At 35.8% G+C, this 20,432-nt stretch overlaps 1 protein-coding gene across 1 annotated transcript in view; it reads left to right on the top strand.

Moving 5' to 3' along the window:
- Positions 1-20,432, top strand: part of DPH6 (diphthamine biosynthesis 6) — a 166,045-nt gene that overhangs the window by 84,585 nt on the left and 61,028 nt on the right. The window contains exons 4-5 of the mRNA XM_006087494.3: positions 7,516-7,589; positions 12,383-12,501. Coding sequence (XP_006087556.1) covers positions 7,516-7,589; positions 12,383-12,501 — 193 coding nt within the window. The remainder of the gene's footprint in view (positions 1-7,515; positions 7,590-12,382; positions 12,502-20,432) is intronic.

Raw genomic sequence — 20,432 nt, 5'->3', positions numbered from 1 at the left:
GGAGTAAAAATCGATGGTGCAGGGGGGAAAAAGATCTAGTCCTTAAACTGTCCAGATGGATTGGGTTCCTGATAAAAAGACACTCAGGCAGGGTCAGTTTACCCATTTTCATAAGAAGCGGCAAGATCTAGGGATACAGATGTTGATTGATTGAGAGTTGAGAGTCCTTAGTGAAATCTTTCAGGCTTTTGTTTTTCTTTCCTAAATGTTTATAATGGTTTTCCCAAAGGAAAAATTCACCTATGTATTCTGGATGATTATGCTTTTATTTACTTACTAGAGGCCCGGTGCACGAATTTGTTAATGGGTGGTGTATGGCCACCCGCCCTGATGGGATGCGGGAGATTGGCCAACCAGCCCTGCCCCCGATCTTGGGGTGGGGGGTGGGGGCCAGTAGGGGGAAGGGGCCACAGGCAGTTGGCAGGCTAGCCCCAACCCCTGTTTGAACTCCCAGTCGAACTCCTGGTCGAGGGGACAATTTGTATATTAGGCTATTATTACATAGGATTTTTGTATTCAAAACCTAGAAGTAAAGATATAAATTTTCTGTCATTCTAAGTGGTTAGCAAGTTGTTCAATATCATTTTTATATAGAGAATCTTTTCCCACCAGTTTTCACTATCAACTTTATCACGTACCATATTCCTATACACTTAGGTTTCTGTGTACATTCTGTTCTGTTTCATTGATTTGACTATTCCTGGGTCAGCATCTCACTGTTTTAATTATAGCATTTTCAAAATATGTTTAAATACCTGTTAGTGCATGTCTAATCCTTGTCTTTTCAAGTTGGGAGATAATAGTGAGCTTCTTAGAACGTTCTGCATTTGTATGTTACAAATCTAAACTGGGCTCTTGAGGCAGAGAGGATTGTGGTTTAACTCAGCATGTCTTTTCTTTTGATGCAAACTGTATTGTGTTCTTCTTTATAATTTGTAGGATAGGCTTCTCCCTAACCTCATTATAAATAAAAATTTATTCTTTTAAAATATTATTTTTATTGTTTAAACCATCGGTTCTCAACCTGTGGGTCGCGCCCCCTTTGGCGGTCGAACGACCCTTTCACAGGGGTCGCCTAAGACCATCCTGCATATCAGATATTTACATTACGATTCATAACAGTAGCAACATTACAGTTATGAAGTAGCAACGAATATAATTTTATGGTTGGGTCACAGCATGAGGAACTGTATTTAAAGGGCCAGAAGGTTAAGAACCACTGGTTTAAACTATTACAGATATCCCCATTCCTCCTACCACACCCTCTTTCCTCTGGACATCACCACATTGTTGTCTGTGTCTATGGGTTGCCCATATATGTTTGTTGTAATTCCTTTTACTTTCTTTCTGTGTAGGTTTTTTTATTTCTTCCCCTCATGCCCTTGGTTTCAGAAAAGGAAGTTTTGTGAACGTAAATACCTATATTTCCTAGAGTTAGTTTTTATTTATCTCTAAAATGTAGCCTTTGGCAGGGATTGGTCCTTCTCTGTTAATTTTGCTAGGTCTCCCTAAGATTCAGGTCTGTCTCCTTCTAGCAACATTTTCTCCTAGGATAGAATGATTATTTATTGCATTTCATTTGTTTTTTGTTCTTCTTTAACAATATTAATTGCAGTTGTTGGATTTCTGCTCTCTCTCCCTTATCCTTTATTTTGTCTGTCTACAAAATTTCATCTTTTTTATTGTTTCTTCTGTTATCTGAGCAAGTGTCTTGATTGTATCTGCCACCTTGCAGTTTTGTTCTTCTGTGTTACAGATTCTGGATCGTTACTACTTTTCTGCCAAAATTATTTTTGTGATTGTGTTTTCTTTACAGTCTTTTTTAAAGTCTAGTTCTCTTGTTATTTTTACTTGCCTTTTCAGATTATTTTCTTTTAATCTTTTATTTTATTTGTTTTTTAAATTCTATTTTGTACACACAATAGTTTCTAAAACTTCACTTTTTTTCTTGTGATAATTTTTTCCCAAAATTATTTTCCCTATATGATAAGTCCTCTGTTTTCTCCCCTCTACCTGCAACACAGCAGCTTTTGGGAGGCAAATGGGTGGGGCTTTTTTCCTGCTTACCCAAATTGGTATTAGTGGAGCTGTGCATAAGTTTTAGGTTTAACAGGCACTAGCATCTGTCCAGGAAAGGTATAGGTACTTTACATGGTTATTATCAAGCTTCTAGACCTGAAATTTCTTTATAGCCCCTTTCCTCTTCTCCAGAAACATATTAACTAAAGTTATTTTATGTCTTTGTTTTTCTCTGTAAACCAGCGGTTCTCAACCTGTGGGTCACAACCCCTTTGGGGGTCGAACGACCCTTTCACAGAGGTCGTCTAAGACCACCGGAAAACACATATATAATTACATATTGTTTTTGTGATTAATCACTATACTTTAATTATGTTCAATTTGTAACAATGAAAATACATCCTCATATCAGATATTTACATTACAATTCATAACAGTAGCAAAATTACAGTTATGAAGTAGCAACAAAAATAATTTTATGGTTGGGGTCACCACAACATGAGGAACTGTATTAAAGGGTCGCAGCATTAGGAAGGCTGAGAACCACTGCTGTAAACTAACTTAGAATTCAAAAGTGTTTTATCTAGGATATTCAAATGCTGGAATCTTGTGGAAGAAATAAAGCTATGCAGAATTGAATAATTTGTCCAAGAATACTATTTTCTTTTTTTTAATGTAAATTTTTAGAAATTTCCTGTTGTATATTCTTTTTTAAAAATATATATTTTATTGATTTTTTACAGAGAAGAAGGGAGAGGGATAAAGAGTTAGAAACATCGATGAGTGAGAAACATCGATCAGCTGCCTCCTGCACGCCCCCTACTGGGAATGTGCCCGCAACCAAGGTACATGCCCTTGACCAGAATCGAACCTGGGACCCTTGAGTCCACAGGCCGACGCTCTATCCACTGAGCCAAACCGGTTCGGGCCCTGTTGTATATTCTTGGTAAAAAACAAAAATCAAGAAAAACAAGGTTATGTAAAGTAAAAAGTGTAAGTTCCTTTCCCTGTTTCTCATTCTTCACTCAGTACAGCTTTGTAAGGCAAGTTGTTACTTAGGTGCACCATGCATTATTTCAGGAAGAAGAGTTGGTCTTTTTTTCTCTAAGAAAGAAAAAGTTCCTGAGAACTGAATTCCTCGCATTGTCTTTAAAAGGCCAAAGGTTTGGCTTTATTTATACATGTTTAGCATGTGCATACATGTGCCTGCCTATCAACATTACCAGTTTTAAATAAATCAGCTGTTTTCTATCGAATTCGTCCCAATCTCAATGGAGAAACTTATAGATTGCTGAGATTCTTCCACATTAACAATTAAAATGTATTCTAAGAAGCATAGTTGACCATCGGTATTCAGCCCTTGGATTCTTAAGCAGAGTGTTGATATATTGGCTCTTTCTGAATAAATCCTTGATATAACTATCATTTTGCATATAAGTAGGTGTAGAAGTAGTGGTAATAATGAAGCTGTGTTTGTGCCAATTTGTGAGTATGTGTTTACTTTTGCAAGTACCTTCTCTATTGTTAGGTTTGGCCACATAAGTCAGATAGCTGCTGGGCCTACCGTCTCATCAGACTTGCAGGTGTGTTTTACATTAACAGAGAGTGAGGATGCAGTTAATTTTATGTAAATTGTACTTCAGTAGAGCTTTTTTTTTTTTTTTTTAACAAATCCCATAGGAGAGGTTCTCGATTGCCTTCAGGTTGCAGGGCACGGTTCAGAATAGTTTGACCTCAACTTTTCTAGCCTTTGTCTCTTCCACTTCTGATATGTGCTTTTCAACTACCATAACCTGCTGACCATCGCTGTGTGCTAAGACGCTTATTTTGTTGCTTTGGCGAATATTCTTCACTCTTACTGAACTGTATTAGGGTTCTCTAGAGAAACAAACGGATAGGACATAAAAAATATATTAAAGGAGAGTTATTATAAAGGATTGACACCTCTGATTACAGAGACTGTATCCCATGATCTGCCATTTGCAAGCTGAGCTGAAGGCAAGAATACTGATGGTGTAGTTCCAAACCCAAAAGACTGAGAAACAGGGGAGCCAGTGAAGTAAATCCCAGTCCAAGTCCAAATGCCCAGGAACCAGGAGTGCCAATGTCAGAGGTCAAGAGAAGATGGGTTTTCCAGCTCAAGCAGAGAACATATTTGCCCTTCTTCTGCCTTTTTGTTCTATTCAGGCCTCAACCATTTGGATGACAATCCCCCACACTGATTAGAGCTATCTTTTTTTAAAATATTTTTATTGATTTCATAGAGGAAGGGAGAGGGAGAGAGAGAGAGCAACATCAATGAGGAGAATCATTGATTGGCTGCCCCCTGCATGCCCCACACTGCAGATCGAGCCCACAACCCAGGCATGTACCCTTGGCCAGAATCGAATCTGAAACCCTTTAGTCTGTAGGCTGACACACTATCCACTGAGCCAAACCAGCTAGGGCTGATTAGGGCTATCTTTACTCAGTTTACCAATTTATATCCTAATCTGTGCCACAAAACATTCTCACAGAATAATATTTCACTAGATATCTGGGCATCACTTAGCCAGTCCTGTTGATCTGTAATATTAACCATCACAGTTTAGTAGGCTGGTGTTGAGAAGTGATCATGAGCAAGCCTATCAAGTTAGGCCTTTAATCCATAATGCTAGTGGTGGTGTTGCTCAGTAGTAGTTAGAAGTAGAAGTAGTTGTAATAATGAAGGTTTTGGTAGTGATAGAAGAAAATATTTACTGATTGCTTACTAGGTACTGGACACTTATTTATCTGAATTATCTGAATTATTTTACTCAATCATCACAATAACCCTAGAAAACGGGAACTATTATTATCCTCACTTTATGGATAAGGAAACTGAAACACACAGAAATTACATAACTTATTACATAACTTATTCAAAATCACAGAACTTATCAGTGGTAGGATTGGATTTCTAATAGGTTGTAGTAACCATTATTGGTGAACAAGTCATTAGTTAAATCTATATTTAAATGATGGGTTCCTCCGTAAACTCTTGGCTGCCCTAACATCAGCTCTGCTTTGCACCATGGTTATTAAGTATCTGCGGATCAAGATCAGACAGGTAGAGTACAAGGCTCACAACATTTGATATTAACTAGTTTTTCTAAGTTATTTTGTACATTTTTCAGTACCAAAACCAAATGAGACTATTTGCTTTATCCCTGTTTCTTGCAGTGTCCCACAGGGAAGAGGACTAGTCTATCTAAGGGATAAACAATTGGACACATTTTGGTTTTTCCTCATTGAGAATTTTAACCCTCTTTTGTATTATTACATATATATATATATATGATATATTTTATTGATTTTTTACAGAGAGGAAGGGAGAGGGATAGAGTTAGAAACATCAGTGAGAGAGAAACATTGATCAGCTGCCTCCTGCACACCTCCTACTGGGGATGTGCCCGCAACCAAGGTACATGCCCTTGACCAGAATCAAACCTGGGACCTTTCAGTCTGCAGGCCGACGCTCTATCCACTGAGCCAAACCAGTTAGGGCTGCTACAATATTTTTTAAACATATTTATTTTTAGTTGCTTTATTTAACTTTCAGGTCAGAATTTCTTTATACTATTATTTTTCAAAGATGTTCACATTAAAAAAATAATGATCTCTATTTAGACCTACTTTTGAAGAACAGTCAGAATTCAGCTGGGTATATGATTCTAGAGCTGATTTGTTAGGTATTATGAAATAGAAAATAAAAGAGATGGAAGTGGAAGAGGATTTCAGAGAATGCATGTAGACTAAGAAGAATTAAATAATTATTATTTTAGTGTTGCAGTGAGCATTAAATGAGAATCATAGAATGTTAGCACATTTTAAATGGATAATAAATGCCAATTATTATTTTAAAAGTGACTTGGCTTAGTTAAAAACACAGTGGCTCTTATCTATGTTTCCATGATCTATAGCGATACACACACACACACACAATACTTAGTACTTTATATTTTTTGTGGCAGAACTGAAATTTAGATCTCTCAATAACACTGTTCACTACTCTGTGATCTATGCCATATTTGCATTTAATGAGGAGCAGTATGCCTTGAATTTTTCTAATGAATACAATGACTTTTATAAAAAGAAAATGGCTACGAAGGTTAGAGAAAGGTTATAAGCAAATGTTCTCACAAAGTTGCTGAAATAGGAAAGTAAAGGAAATAGCTCTTTTCCTGGACACTTTATCTAATAGAATCATTTTATTTTGGGGAGGATTGACAGATATTTCTCAATCATGTTGGAGGGGAAATTTTAAATTGACTTTATCTCCAAAGACATGAGAGATTCCTGTTTTGCATTTTTGTTTATTTATTATAGCACCCTTTTAGGACACACTGGGTTGTTTCAGTATGTCTTGAAATATTACATTTGTTTTCATGTGAAACACTATTATTTTTCTTTGTAGGTTTCCCAAGTTTGGAAAGACGAGAGTATTAATAATGAAGTCATGTCTCTGAAGTAGTTTCTTCTGTACCTCATATGCTAGGATGGATTTTATTTTATGCCTATTCAGAGAATTTCTATTTAGTTTGTTATTAGTAATTACCCCCCAGTCACTTTCTTCATATCTATTTTCTAGATAATAGTTCCCTAGTTTATACCTGTATTGTGTATTATTCTTCCCTAAGTGTATTGTGTTATACTTTTTTACATTAAATCTCATCTTAGACCTGTCCTTCCAAATTCCCAAGTTGTCCATATCCATCCATGTACTTGATTGATCTTCCTTTCTTTTCTGTTTCATCCATCCTAGGTTTGTATCATCTGCAAACTTGATCATATTAGAATTTACATTCTCCTCCAGGTCATTAATGAGCATGTTGGATAGACTAGTCCTCTTCCCTGTGGGTCGCTGATGGATATACTACTGAATATCCTTAGTTGTAACTCTGTTGATCATAATTCATTGCTTCCTTCCCATCATATATTTTTTTATCCACTATTCTATTCTGTTCTCTAGGCAATGGCTGTACCACCTCTGCTTCCCGGGTGCTCCTCTTTTTTGTCAATCATCTTTTTCTAAGATACAGATACAAATCATTGTGTTCCCTTATCTACTTATGCTATTGTTTGTTTGTTTTTAAAGACAATCTGGGAAAATATTGTCCTTAAATAGAAATTTCTCAAAAATTTTCCATCAAACATCAGTGAGTCTTTACAAGTATGTTAAGTGAGAAAACATTTTGGAAGTTTTTTGCATATTAAAGCTGCCTTAGTCTTTACCTTTTCCATGAAAAATGGCGTGTAGTTATTTGGATTGTAAGTAAAAAGAATAATTAATTTCTCCCCAGCTGAGAGGATAACTTAAATATATGTATTTTTTTCCCTTAATGTAGATTGCATTTTCAGTAAATTATTCTCCTTCAAGGTGGTTTTCCAAATGAGACACACTTCATTTATAACTTTCAGATCATGATGCAGAATCACATGTTTATTTTTCATGTTATATATTTTTTTTATTTTCAGGAAAAAGAAGAAGTGGAAGGGATATCAGTAGGCGCTATTCTTTCTGACTATCAGCGTGTTCGAGTAGAAAATGTGTAAGAGAACATTAGTTGTCCTGTATTTATATATGCATTTATTTTAAGAATGTGAGTAAATAAAACATATAATTGTATCCAGATAATAAATAAATATGATATCCTATATGCCCATGGAACTATCTGTTTACCTGAGTAACAAAAGTTGCACTTTTATTTTTGTTCTATTCTTATATTACACGTGGATAAAACTCTAACTTACTTACCATAAGGAAAAAAATACATTATTTATAATAAAAAATTGAGGCAAAGCTTTTTAAAGTAAAAAGTATTATTTTTAATTTTTTCTCATTTGAATCAGTACACTCTTTTAATCTCTTTTAACTCCTTATCATTTGTAATAAAAATCAGGAGCTTATAGAGGAATGCAGTAATATCTTAAAGACAAAAAAAAAAGAAGCTTATTAAGGATTCTGCCCTTCTTTGGTCCTTAGGATTCAGTTCTTGGCCAAAAGTATTCATGATTGAAATACTTCTATATAAAGTGATTCAACTTTCAAGGAGTTTTCAGGTTGTTGTTCCCCACTCTTTCCCACTCCTAAGGCATGTAGCACTAGTAAATCACTGTCTGTATGTATAAATACCAAAACAGTTCATTTCATTAATCTATTAAAAAGCATAATAAGGTCAAATGATAATATGGATTATTTAATGTTTGGCAAAAATAATACAAATGAATTTTTTTTTCATTTTTAATTTATTTGAATAATCAAAATATCATATAGAGGCTTTATATGTAATTATATTAGCAAAAAAAGAAAATGTGGACTCTAGTATCTTGGGCAAAACTTAGCCTCTAAATAAATAATTTTGCCACTCAAAAGGGTAAATAGAAATAAGATAAAGAATGTATATATGTAATGGTTTCGTATTCTTGACAAATAAATCTTTATATTGACTCTCATTAAAAACTTGTATATTAATGGACTTGAACACTTAAGTCTAAATTTTTATTTTATTTGTTTTCTCTAATTCCACAGTGAATTTAAGTCAGTTAAAAATACAGATTTTAAAAAGTAAATGATAGGAATGCAAGGCAAAGCATAGCTAAAGGTGTAATTTGGAAGTTTTCCTTACCTTCTGCCTGTCTACGTTTAAGAACAACTGATTTATAGATAGAGCTGAATTCTATATCCCTTAAGCCATACATAGAAATAATATTATTCTCTGCAGCAGAGGACCTAAAAATACACCTCTCCCAAGAAGACATACAAACAGTCAATAGATATATGAAAAGATGTTCAACCTCACTGGCAATCAGGGAAATGCAAATTAAAACTACAATGAGATACCACCTTATACCTGTTAGAGTGGCCATTATCAACAAGACAAGCAATAACAAGTGATGGAGAGGTTATGGAGAAAAGGGAGCCCTCATTCACTGCTAGTGGGAATGTAGACTGATACAACCACTATGGAAAGCAGTCTGGCAATTCCTCAAAAAATTAAGAATAGAGCTACCATATGACCCACCAATTTCACTCCTCGGTATATACCCGAAAAACGCGAAATCATTTATATGCAAAGACATATGCTTCCCAATGTTCATTGCAGCATTATTCACGGTGGTCAAAACATGGAAATATCCAAAGTGCCTTGCGATAGAGTACTGGATAAAGAGGATGTGGTACATATACACAATGGAATATTACTCAGCCATAAGAAAGGATGAAATAGCATCATTTACAACAACATGGATGGACCTTAAGAACATTATGCCAAGTGAAATAAGTCAGACAGAAAAAGCTAATAACCATACGATTTCACTCATATGTGGGATATAAAACTGAAACTTAGGAACACAAACAGCAGTATGGTGGTTGCCGGGGGTTGGGGGGACAAGGGAGTCCTACTATGGGGTGACAGAAGACTTGACTTTGGGTGGTGGGCACATGGTGCTGTATACAGATTTTGTAACTTAGAAATCCACACATGAAACCTATATGTTCATGTTGACCCATGTCACCCCAATAAAATTTAATTCAAAAAAAAGAAAGAATATTACTCTCCGCAGTTTTTAGGTCACCCTCTCTGAGAATTATTTAGTTTACAAATCTGTGTTTTTCTTTTTTTCTTAATATATTTTTATTGATTTCAGAGAGGGAGAGAAAGAGAAAGATAGAAACATCAATGATGAGAGAGAACCATTGATCGGCTGCCTCCTGCACGCCCCGCACTGGGGATCAAGCTCGCAACCCCGGCATGTGCCCTTGACTGGAATCGAACTGGAACCCTTCAGTCTGCAGGCCCGACACTCTATCCACTGAGCCAAAACAAAATCTTTGTTTTTTAATAAGTTCAAACCCACGTGGTTTAATGGGTAGCCAAACTGTAGATAGTGCTGACATCTATTGATGATAGTCAAAAAGCTCAATGAAAATGTGCTAATGATTAGGGGGCTATATGGAAAAAGGGCCCATGGCATTCTAATGGATAGAGGAAATATTTTTCTCAAAATGCAGTCTCAGGAACACTTAAACACATGATTAAAATGCCCAGACTTTATAATATGAAGCATATCTGCAATAATTTTATTCTTGAAATTTTTAAAGCATTGGTCTACAAACTCAGTTTTGAATTAGCCTATTGGGAGTCCATTGGTCTACAAACTTAGTTTTGAATTAGTCTATCTTCAGTTTGTAGTTTGTGTTGCATCATTATATTTTCAAGATATAATGCATTTAAAAAATGTCACTAGCTCAAATGCAACAGCGATTTACAGAGGAAATGTATTTGAGGCATGATATTTTGAACTGTTAAAAAATTTAACTAGGTAAAGAATTTTGACAAGTCTACAAATAGTCAACAGATTATGAATATCAAAGCAACAGTCAAGAATTTTGCAAAAAGGACAGAAAGGAATGAATTTTTTTTCAATTAAAAACATCTCAGCTAAAAATGGTAGAGACTAGTTTGACTATTAGGCATTAAATATTGGTGAGGACAGCAAGAAATGTAATGCTTGTGTTACATCATTAGTTTCAGTTTCATCATTTTTTTTATTAACTGCCTCAGCATAGTGCTGTATGCTCTGGGACATTTTACAAAGGAAAATTATATAAAACAGTCTCTACAGTAAGGAAGGTAGTTTTTTTTTTTTCTTTGAAAGTCAGGGTTTATGTACATGAAAAAAGTAGTGATATATTTTTTAAATATACTTTTATTGATTTCAGAGAAGAAGGGAGCGAGATAGAGAAATAGAAACATCAATGATGAGAGAGAATCACTGACCGGTTGCCTCCTGCACGCCCCTCACTGGGGACTGAGCCTGCGACCGGAATCGAACTTGGGACCCTTCAGTTCGCAGGCTGATGCGCTACCCAGTGAGCCAAACCAGCTGGGGCAAAAGTAGTGATATTTTTAAGGCCATGTATGAGTAAATGACCAAACATGTGGTACATTTACTAAGTTTGGAATTTTTGGAGAGAAAGATCAGTGTGGGGTAGAGTAGTCAGTCAGGTAATCTTACAGACATTAGAGATGGTGGGTTTTAGAGCTAAATTTCTTGTTTGAAATCTAATCTCAGCCACTTATTGTGTGACATGGGCAAGTTGCTTGGCTTTGATTACCATTTTTTGAATATCTATTTTATCTGAGCATTGTACTACATTCATTATATTACTTTTAATCAATTATAGTCCTTGAGAAAATGATATTTACACAAATGTATGAAGCAAGAGAAGAAGGTAGGGAGCCTCGTTAGTATTAGGCAAGAGTGAGCAGGGTAGGGGTGGCAGCTGGAGTGAGGGGAGAATAGTAGGGAATAAGGTGTGAAAGCTAACCAGGCTGAGGTCCATGTAGGTCAGTGCAAGAACTTTTACTGAGTGATGAAGAGGGTTTTGAGCAGAGGAATCTCATGATCCATTTATGTTTTAAAAGGATCACACTGGCTGCTGTATGGAAAACTGATTTTAAATGGGCAAGGATAGAAACAGAGAATGAGGTTTGAAGGCATTAACATGAGATATAATGGTGCCCCAGACCGGGTCATAGTAGTGGTAATGGTGAGAAGTGATCATATTCTGCATTGTGGTAGACTGCATGAGGAATGTGAAGAAAGGAGTAAAGGATGACTACACTTTCTAATCTTTTAATTGTATTAAGAACTTTGAAAGAAAATGTCTTTGTTCCTATTTATGAACTAGGAAACTAAAAACTTATAGCTTAGTTTTGACGTGCTGAAGTCACATAGTTGGTGAGTGCAGAAGTAGGTTTCAAACCCAGATTTGTCCTGACCCCAAAACCCATATTCTTTTTACTCCACCATAATTTAAAATATGTAGTACAATACTTCAATATATTACACAATTTGTTCTGTTTATTTTCTTTTCACAGTCAAATTCTTTTTAAAAATTTCAGTTAGTAGATAAAAATAGTTCATGTAACCATAGGTATTATAAATTTAATCAACATATGATTATTTTATTAGGCTAAATTTATTTGCCTACTTTGCATATGCTTTACAATTTTGATACCCAAGAAGTTCTAAAAACAAAGATAATTATCCATTGACATTGGAAGCTTTTTGCATAGATTATTAAACTTACAGAGTGTCTTACTAAAATTAATATTCTAATCTGCCTGGAGATTTTATTTTTATCTGTTTATGCATAGCATATGGAAATTAAATAATATTTTTGTTGTATATATAAACTCTATTATACAAAAAATGTTTTTAAAAACCTTTTAAATACTAAAATCCGTGAGAGATGCATTATGTTTAAAATCAAAGTAATGGATACAAGTATGGAACATTACGATATCATCTGATTTTTTTGCTTTTTATTTTATAGGTGTAAAAGGCTTAATCTTCAGCCTTTAGCTTACCTTTGGCAGAGAAACCAGGAAGATTTGCTCCGAGAGATGATAGCATCTAACATTCAGGCGATCATCATCAAAGTAGCAGCTTTGGGTATGTAGCCAGACTCAAAAGAGAGCTCTGTCTGTTACCACACATATGATGAGTTCACTAATAAGCAGTTACAGCAAACAAGGAAGAATGATTTAGAATATAAAAATGAGGAGTCACAGAAAGTTGAGTGAGGGTAACTTTTAAAATGGGCTTTTGACCATTTACCAAAGTAATTAATAGTGAGCCTCATCATTTTATTTTTAAATATATAACTGCCTCTAAAACTGGTATTGCATTATGGACTTTTAAGTTCTTTCTGTAGGATTTGGAATTCGGGTTCATAGGGTACAGGAAATACAGGTTGAATTTTTAACCTTTCAAAAACTATATTTGGCACAACACATGATATTTTCCTTGTATTTTGTTAACATTTTAATAATGTTAAAATAGAATTATTGGCTTTGTTTGTGATATCAGAAATAAGCAGAGTAGTGGGTTTTTGTTGGGGTTGGTAAGAAAATGATATTTGAGAAGATGTCATTTGATCAGTTACCATAGATACAATATAGTAGGCAGGTAGTAATCTGATTCAAATATGGCTATTACACATGAACACATTAATTTGTTGTTTTGCATTTTTATAATTATATTCATTTTCAAGAAACCATAGGGTTTGAGCCCAATACATCTATTTCATGAACCTATTACAGGAAATGCCCTGGAGCCTCGGGCTTCTCAAAGTCTAAATCATTTGAGAGTGTTTACTTTTGTGATCTCTGAAATAACGAGGTCTCAAGCTGTGGAATATTTTACAAATAAATTCACATTTTAAACAGCATTAAAAGAAAGATCCCATAATATTTCTCCTTGGTAAATACAAGCTACTCTTTTCTTGTTAAAGTCAAGGTCTCGTCTTTAGTAGAAAGCCTTATTTAGAGAATCTGCAGTTGATAAAAAGAGAAAGATTGAAGTGTGTTGTGTTCTTATTTTTGAAAAAAGTTGCTGAGCAACTCTTATGATTGGAGTTCTCCCTATAGGTATATCTGTAATATAATTTTCTATATGAATCTATATAGAGCAGTGGTTCCCAAACTTATTTGGCCTACCGCCCCCTTTCCAGAAAAAATATTACTCATCCCCTGGAAATTAATTTTTTTTAAATTTTAATAGCAGTTACTCATCGCCCCCAAATGCACCTGTGGCCATCACCGCCCCCCTGGATCGCTGCAGTGCCCACCGGGGGGCGGTAGCGCCCACTTTGGGAATCACTGATGTAGAGTATGGTCTCTCTCTTGGATTTTCTAAGATTGCCTACTTCTGTAATAATTTTTATGTGACATCTCACTGGACAGTACACACTCAATCCCTTTTCCTACTAGAGAATGGATAGGATTAGAACCCACAGAGAACCTGCCTCATTAGAAAGACAGAGCCAAAGAATATGACCTTGCTACTTTAATTATAGCATGTAACTGATACTGTATGTCTTTTTAGTTGTATGTGTGGATGTGTGTGTACCTCTAGGTAGGGGTCAGAGATGTTGATAAATTGTATTAAACATTAGGGTAAAGTATAAAACTGAGCTAATGTTTTCTTGGCCTCTCGATGACAAAAGTAGAGATTTAAATTTTTCCTGTTAATCCTCACCTGAGGATATTTTTCCATTGATTTTTAGAAAGGGTGGAAGGAAGGGAGAAAGACAGAAGGAAACATAGATGTGTGAGAGACACCATTGATTGGTTGCCTCCCACACACGCCCTGACCAGGGCCTGGGATCAAGCCTGCAACCGAGGTACTTTGACCAGAATCAAACCTGTGCCCTTTGACCGGAATCAAAACTGGGACCCTTCAGTCCATGGGCTGATGCTCTATTCACTGAGCCAACCCGGCTAGGGCATAGATTTAATTTTAACACTTACAGCACATAGTTTCTATTGCTTACCTATAGGTCTGCAAAGATCAAAGTTATTCTGAAGAACAGTATTAAAGTTTTGTTGAATGGTACATATTTTCTAAAGAGGCAGAAAAATATAAAAGATGCATTACAGGCTCCCATCTTTTTTTGCTCCTTTTAAAGTTTTCAGAAAAGGTTTAAGCCAAAAATGGGAGAGGGATTCAGCAAAGTTTTGTGGCCCTTTACATTATGGAATGGTCTTAGAAAAGGATTGATTCTACATGAATTATACAAATATATTTCTGATAATTGTGTAACATAACCTTGGTGTCTGCAGGCTCAGTGAACTCTTGAAATTTTTACATAATAGCTTAATATTTTACAGGTTTCTGGTTTTTAGACTTATTTAAAGAATCATTAGAACATTGGATTTAAGAACAGTCCTGCCTTTTAGAAATATTTACTTTTAATTATATGAGTATTAAAAACATTTTTGCTATATAATGTTAAATTTTCATAGATCAAGAAAAGCTTCCATGTGTTTTCTAGTCTCTCATCTCCCACCAAGTACTTCATTTCCCAGAGATACACACCAGAGTTGATGACTGATCACCTTCCTAGATCACATTTATTTTTGGCACATGTATATGCATGTGTAGAAATATTATTATTGTTTTATAGGTTTTCTAATACTATACGAATGGTATCTTAAGTCTGTATTGATTGGGAACTTGCCTTTTTTTACTCAACATATCTTGGAGATTTTTTTCTATGTCAATAAATATAGATCTACCTCATGTTTTATCTTTAAGTAGTATTTTATTGAAGTGTAGCATAAATGCAAAAAATTGAACAAATTCTTAATAAATAACTAAGAATTGATGAATTTGATGAAATTTGATGCATTTCCACATAGTGAAAATAACTATGTAATCAACACGCAAATCCAGATATGTGGCATTTCTGATATCCTCCTAGTCAGTATTTGTCAAAAGTAACAGCTCTCCTGACACTTAAAGCTGTAGGTTAGTTTTTCCTGTTGTTTAATTTAATATGATTTAACCATACACAATTGTGTCTGGCTTCTTTGGCTCAACATTATGTTTATGAGATTAATCCACATTATTGAATAAAGCAATCATTTGTTTACTTCTCATTATGGTATGGAGGTCCATTGTAGGAATGTACCACAATTTAATTGTCCAATTTACCACTGATGATATGTAGGTAGTTTCTAGTTTAGTGCTATTACAGTGGTGCACTCTGAAACATTTTGGTCAACAATGGGCCACATATGCAATGATGGGCCTAAAAGATTGTAACGGAGCTGAGAAATTCCTATTGCCTAGTGATGCATAGCCATCATAATGTAGCAAAATGCATTACTCATGTGTGTGAGATACTGGTGTAAACAAACCCACTGTGTTGCCAGTCGTATAAAAGTACAGCACATACAATGATGTACAGTACATAATACTTGATAATTATAATAAATGACTGGTACTATATTTATTATACTATTTATGTATTTATCATACTATACTTTTTATTGTTATTTTAGAGTATACTCTTTCTATTTATTAATAAAAGTTTGTTTTTAGCAGTAGCCTTGTACATCTCATGCTTACTACTTCTCTTGATTGCAAATTTTCTATTTTGCTTGATTTAATCTGGTGTTGTTTTATATAGTAACAGGCTGTACAGGCTTGTAGCCTAGGAACAGTAGGCTGTACCATGTAGCCTAAGTGTGTATAGGCTGTGCCATTTAGGTTTGTGTAATGTTTGCACGATGAAGAAATCACCTAATGATGCATTTCTCAGAACATATCCATGTCATTAAGTGGCACATGACTGTAAAAATAGTGCTATGAACACATGAGGTCATCTTGTACATTTTCTGCCCGAGATCTAGATTTCTAGTTTTCATTTTTTCAAAGTGCCCAGATTTCTTTTAATAGGAATATATATATGTATGTATGTATAATCTGTTTAACAATTAGGACTCTATGGAAAATAATGAAATCTTGGGGAATAATTATTGTCATGGATTATTAGAATTAACAATTAGGAGGCCATATCACTATTTTGGACATTGTTGAGTGTAAAGGATTATTTCGGTTGAGCAGATGAATGGTATGAGTGTTTTCTCTATGCTTCTGACCTGCAACAGTGGGCAAAGGCTTTGATTTGGTGCTTATACCCTGAGAGGAGTAAGTGCCTTACTCCTTCCCCAAACTACAAATGGAATTTTTAAAAATAAGAATAAGAATGATCCAAGTGCAAGTAACCCTATACAGAGGGAGACATAATTTAATGTTGCTGGCACAAATGATGACGTGATGGGAGTAGGTCATGAGAACCTTTCTCTTGGGAAGCTACAAGAATACTCAGGGGCAGTAACAGATCTGCTGTCTTAGTCACCGTGCATAAGGCTGTATGGTGGAAAAAGTTCTGAGCCATCTAAAAGAAAGAAGGCACAAAGGAGAGAAATAAAAAGTGGAAGGAGAGCAGATAACTGGCTCAACTGGGTGAAGCTGTTTAGATGGCTTCTTAGAAAAATGTAAAGAAAAAATGGGAAATTGATGGAATTGCCACTAAGGATTTACTAAAGCCTTATTATGTTTTAGGAGATAGGAGAGGCATTCTGGAACCACCTTTTAAAACTTTTTAGCAAATTCACTATATCTGTCCTAATCTGGAGGAGTTCAGCCCAATTGTGAGGATCAGAGGGGGAATGGAAAATAAACAGTGAGCTGAATTTGTTCTCTCAGTTAAGCCAAAGAACCTGAAAAAAAACACCACAAAACAAACAAACAAACAAAAAACACCACAACTTCTTAGGATTGTTAGATACTGGGCTCAATGAACAGTAATCCCTAAGGAAGTTAGGGATTGAACACCGAAAGACTCAAAGGTGAAACTTGTAGTGTATAGAGATGCTGTAGTGCAGAAAACCAAAGTAGGACTAAGGTTAAGAATTAACAAGAGGGTGGGGTGACATCAGCACCATGCAGAGTGACATGATCCCTTTGTCTCTCCCCTTCAATCTATAACTAGTGGGGCATCAATAACCTAACAAAGGTTCCTCTGCTCAACACACTAGTACGCCTGAGAAACTCACACATCTAGAGCTGAAGATGAATGAATTGGAATGCATTGGGGAAGCTGAATGGGGGGAATGACAGGGATGGAACCCATGATCCTCGTTCCTTGGCTACCATGGCTGCGAATATAGTGCCAGTGAACAAGATGGGGTCCACGACTCTGGACCCTCACCACAGCCCCAGCAAAAGAAAAGGAGGGTAACAGTGGTCTCTAGCTCCCTCTCCTGACTGTAGCAGTGCCCTCAGCAGAGATCCAGGTAGCAGCAGCAGAGATGATGCAAGTGACTATGGCCTCCTGGCCACAGTGGTCCCAGCAGCCATAGGGAACCAGGCAGGAATGGCAGTGGTGCCCTAAGACATCCCTTGAGGTAGGGGTGACTGGGCTGGCAGGGTCGGGCAGGGTTATATATATATATATATATATATATATATATATATATATAACCCTACCTCAAGAAACAAGAAAAATCTCAAATAAACAATCTAACATCACACCTTAAGGAACGAGAAATAGAGAAACAAAGCCCAATTTCAGTAGAAGGAAGGAAATAAAAAACAGTGAAATTAAATAAAGACTAAAATGACAGCATTAATGAGCCCAGCCGGTGTGGTTCAGTGGTTGAGTGTCAACCTATAAACCAGGAGGTAATGGTTCAATTTCTGGTCAGGGCACATGCCCAGGCTCAATTCCCAGTAGGGGGCATGCAGGAGGCAGCCAGTTAATGATTCTCTCTCAGCATTGATATTTCTGTGTCTCTCACCGCCCTCTTTGAAATCAATAATATATAAAAAGAACATTAATGAAACAGAAAGCTGATTCTTTGAACACATAAATGAAATTGACAAACTCCTAACTAGACTCATAAAGGAAAGGAGAAAAACTCAAATAAATAAAATCAGAGATAAAAGACAATTTATAAACAATACCATAGAAATGCAAAGGTTGTCCATTTGGTGGCACTGTGTAAGGCTATGTACTACCAAATGGACAACCTAGAAGAAATGCATAAATACTTATAATCATACAACCTTCTTAGACTGAATCATGAAGAAATAGGAAACCTGAAAAGAATAATCACTAGTACGGAAATAGAACAGTAATCAAAAACCTCCCCTTGAAAAACAAAAGTCCAGGACCAGATGGCTTCACTGGGGAATTCTACCAAATATTCAAAGATTTGATACCTAGCCTTCTCAAACTCATCCAAAAAATTGAAGGGAGGCCGTGCTTTCTAACTCAATGAGGCCAACATTTCCCTGTTGCCAAAACTAGACCAAGAAAACACAAAAGAAAATAACAAGGCCACTATCTCTGATGAATGTTGATGTAAAAATCCTCAATAAAATATTAGCAAATCAAACACAACAATACATTAAAGGGATAATACCACTATTAAGTGGAATTGATTCTAGGGTTGCAAGGAAGGTTCAACATTTGCAAATCAATCAGCGTGCTTGAGGACATTAACAAAATGAAGGATAAAATTTATCTGATCATCTCAATGGATGCAGAAAAGGTATTTGAGAAGCTACAACCTTAATTTATGATAAAACTCTCAATAACATGGCAATAGAAAGAAAGTACTTGCACATAATAAAGGCCATATATAACAAATCCACAGCTAACATCATATTTAATGCTTAAAAACTGAAAGCTTTTCCCCTAAGATCAGGAATAAGACAAGGTTGACCATTCTTACCATGTTTATTGAACACTAGAGGCCCAATGCACAAAATTCGTGCAAGAGTAGGCCTTTGCAGCCACTGCAGCTGCCTGGATCCCTCCCTTGCAGCCGCGGTGGCTGCCTCGATCTGCGGCTGCAGCCCCAGCTTCGTCCGGAAGGTCGTCTGGAAGGATGTCTGGTCTAATTAGCATATTACACTTTTATTATTATAGATAGTCCTGGAAGTATTAGCAATACTCAATTAGCTAGAGCAATTAGACAAGAAAAATAAATACCAGTAAAAGACATCCAAAATGGAAAGGAAGTATAAATTCGCTATATGCAGATGACATGATTTTATATATTCAGAAAACCCTAAAGACTCCAACAGGGAAAAAAAATAGTAGAAATAACAAACAATTACAGTAAAGTTGCAGGATACAAAATCAGTATAAAAACCTGTTACATTTTTTGAGAAGTGGTGCAAGCTTATTTTTAATCTTTTCTCTTTTCTTCACATGTATCATATTTTCCATTTTATACTGATACATGTGTCCCCTGGGGAGGTGGCCCCTCCAAAGACTGCTACCTCCTCAGGGAGTTATCCAAGGTCCTTCTCTCACTTGGCCGATATGAACTCCTAACGAAATGTTGGCCAGAAGATCAGGGTCCCTGTTGATCTCCTCCACAGCACATTTCAGAGCCAGGGACTGCTAGTAGTGTTGTGGAGCCACCATCATTTACACAGATGCAGAAATACAAGATACTGCCATTAGCAGACTTCCCTTTCCTTCCCGAGGAACTGAGATTCCAGGGCCAGTCAACCACACAGAGTGGCGCTCTGTTGCATTTTTATATACTAACAAGGAACTATCAGAAAGAGAAATGAGGAAAACAATCCCAGTTATAATTACAACAAAAAGAATTAAATACCTAAGAATGAACTTCACAAAGGAGATGAAAGACCTTTACACTGAAAACTACAAGGCATTGTTGAAAGAAATTGAAGACACAAAGAAATGGACAGATATTCCTGTTTCTGGAATAGAAGAATTAGCATTGTTAAAATGTTTATATTACCTAAAATAATCCACAGATTCAGTGTAATTCCTATCAAAATCCCAATGATATTTTAACAGAAATAGAACAAAAAATTCTCAAATTTGAATGGAACCCCAAAAGACCCCGAATAGCGAAAGCAATCCTCAGAAAAAAAAAAAAAGCCGGAGGTATCACACTCTCAGATTTCAAACTCTAGTGCAAAGCTATAGTAATCAAAACAGTATGGTATTGACAGAAAAACAGACACGCAGGCCAGTGAACAGAATT

Source organism: Myotis lucifugus, unplaced genomic scaffold (genome assembly GCF_000147115.1).
Source record: "Myotis lucifugus unplaced genomic scaffold, Myoluc2.0 scaffold_38, whole genome shotgun sequence".
Classification (NCBI taxonomy): Eukaryota; Metazoa; Chordata; class Mammalia; order Chiroptera; family Vespertilionidae; genus Myotis; species Myotis lucifugus.
This window is presented reverse-complemented; position numbering and strand designations above follow the sequence as displayed.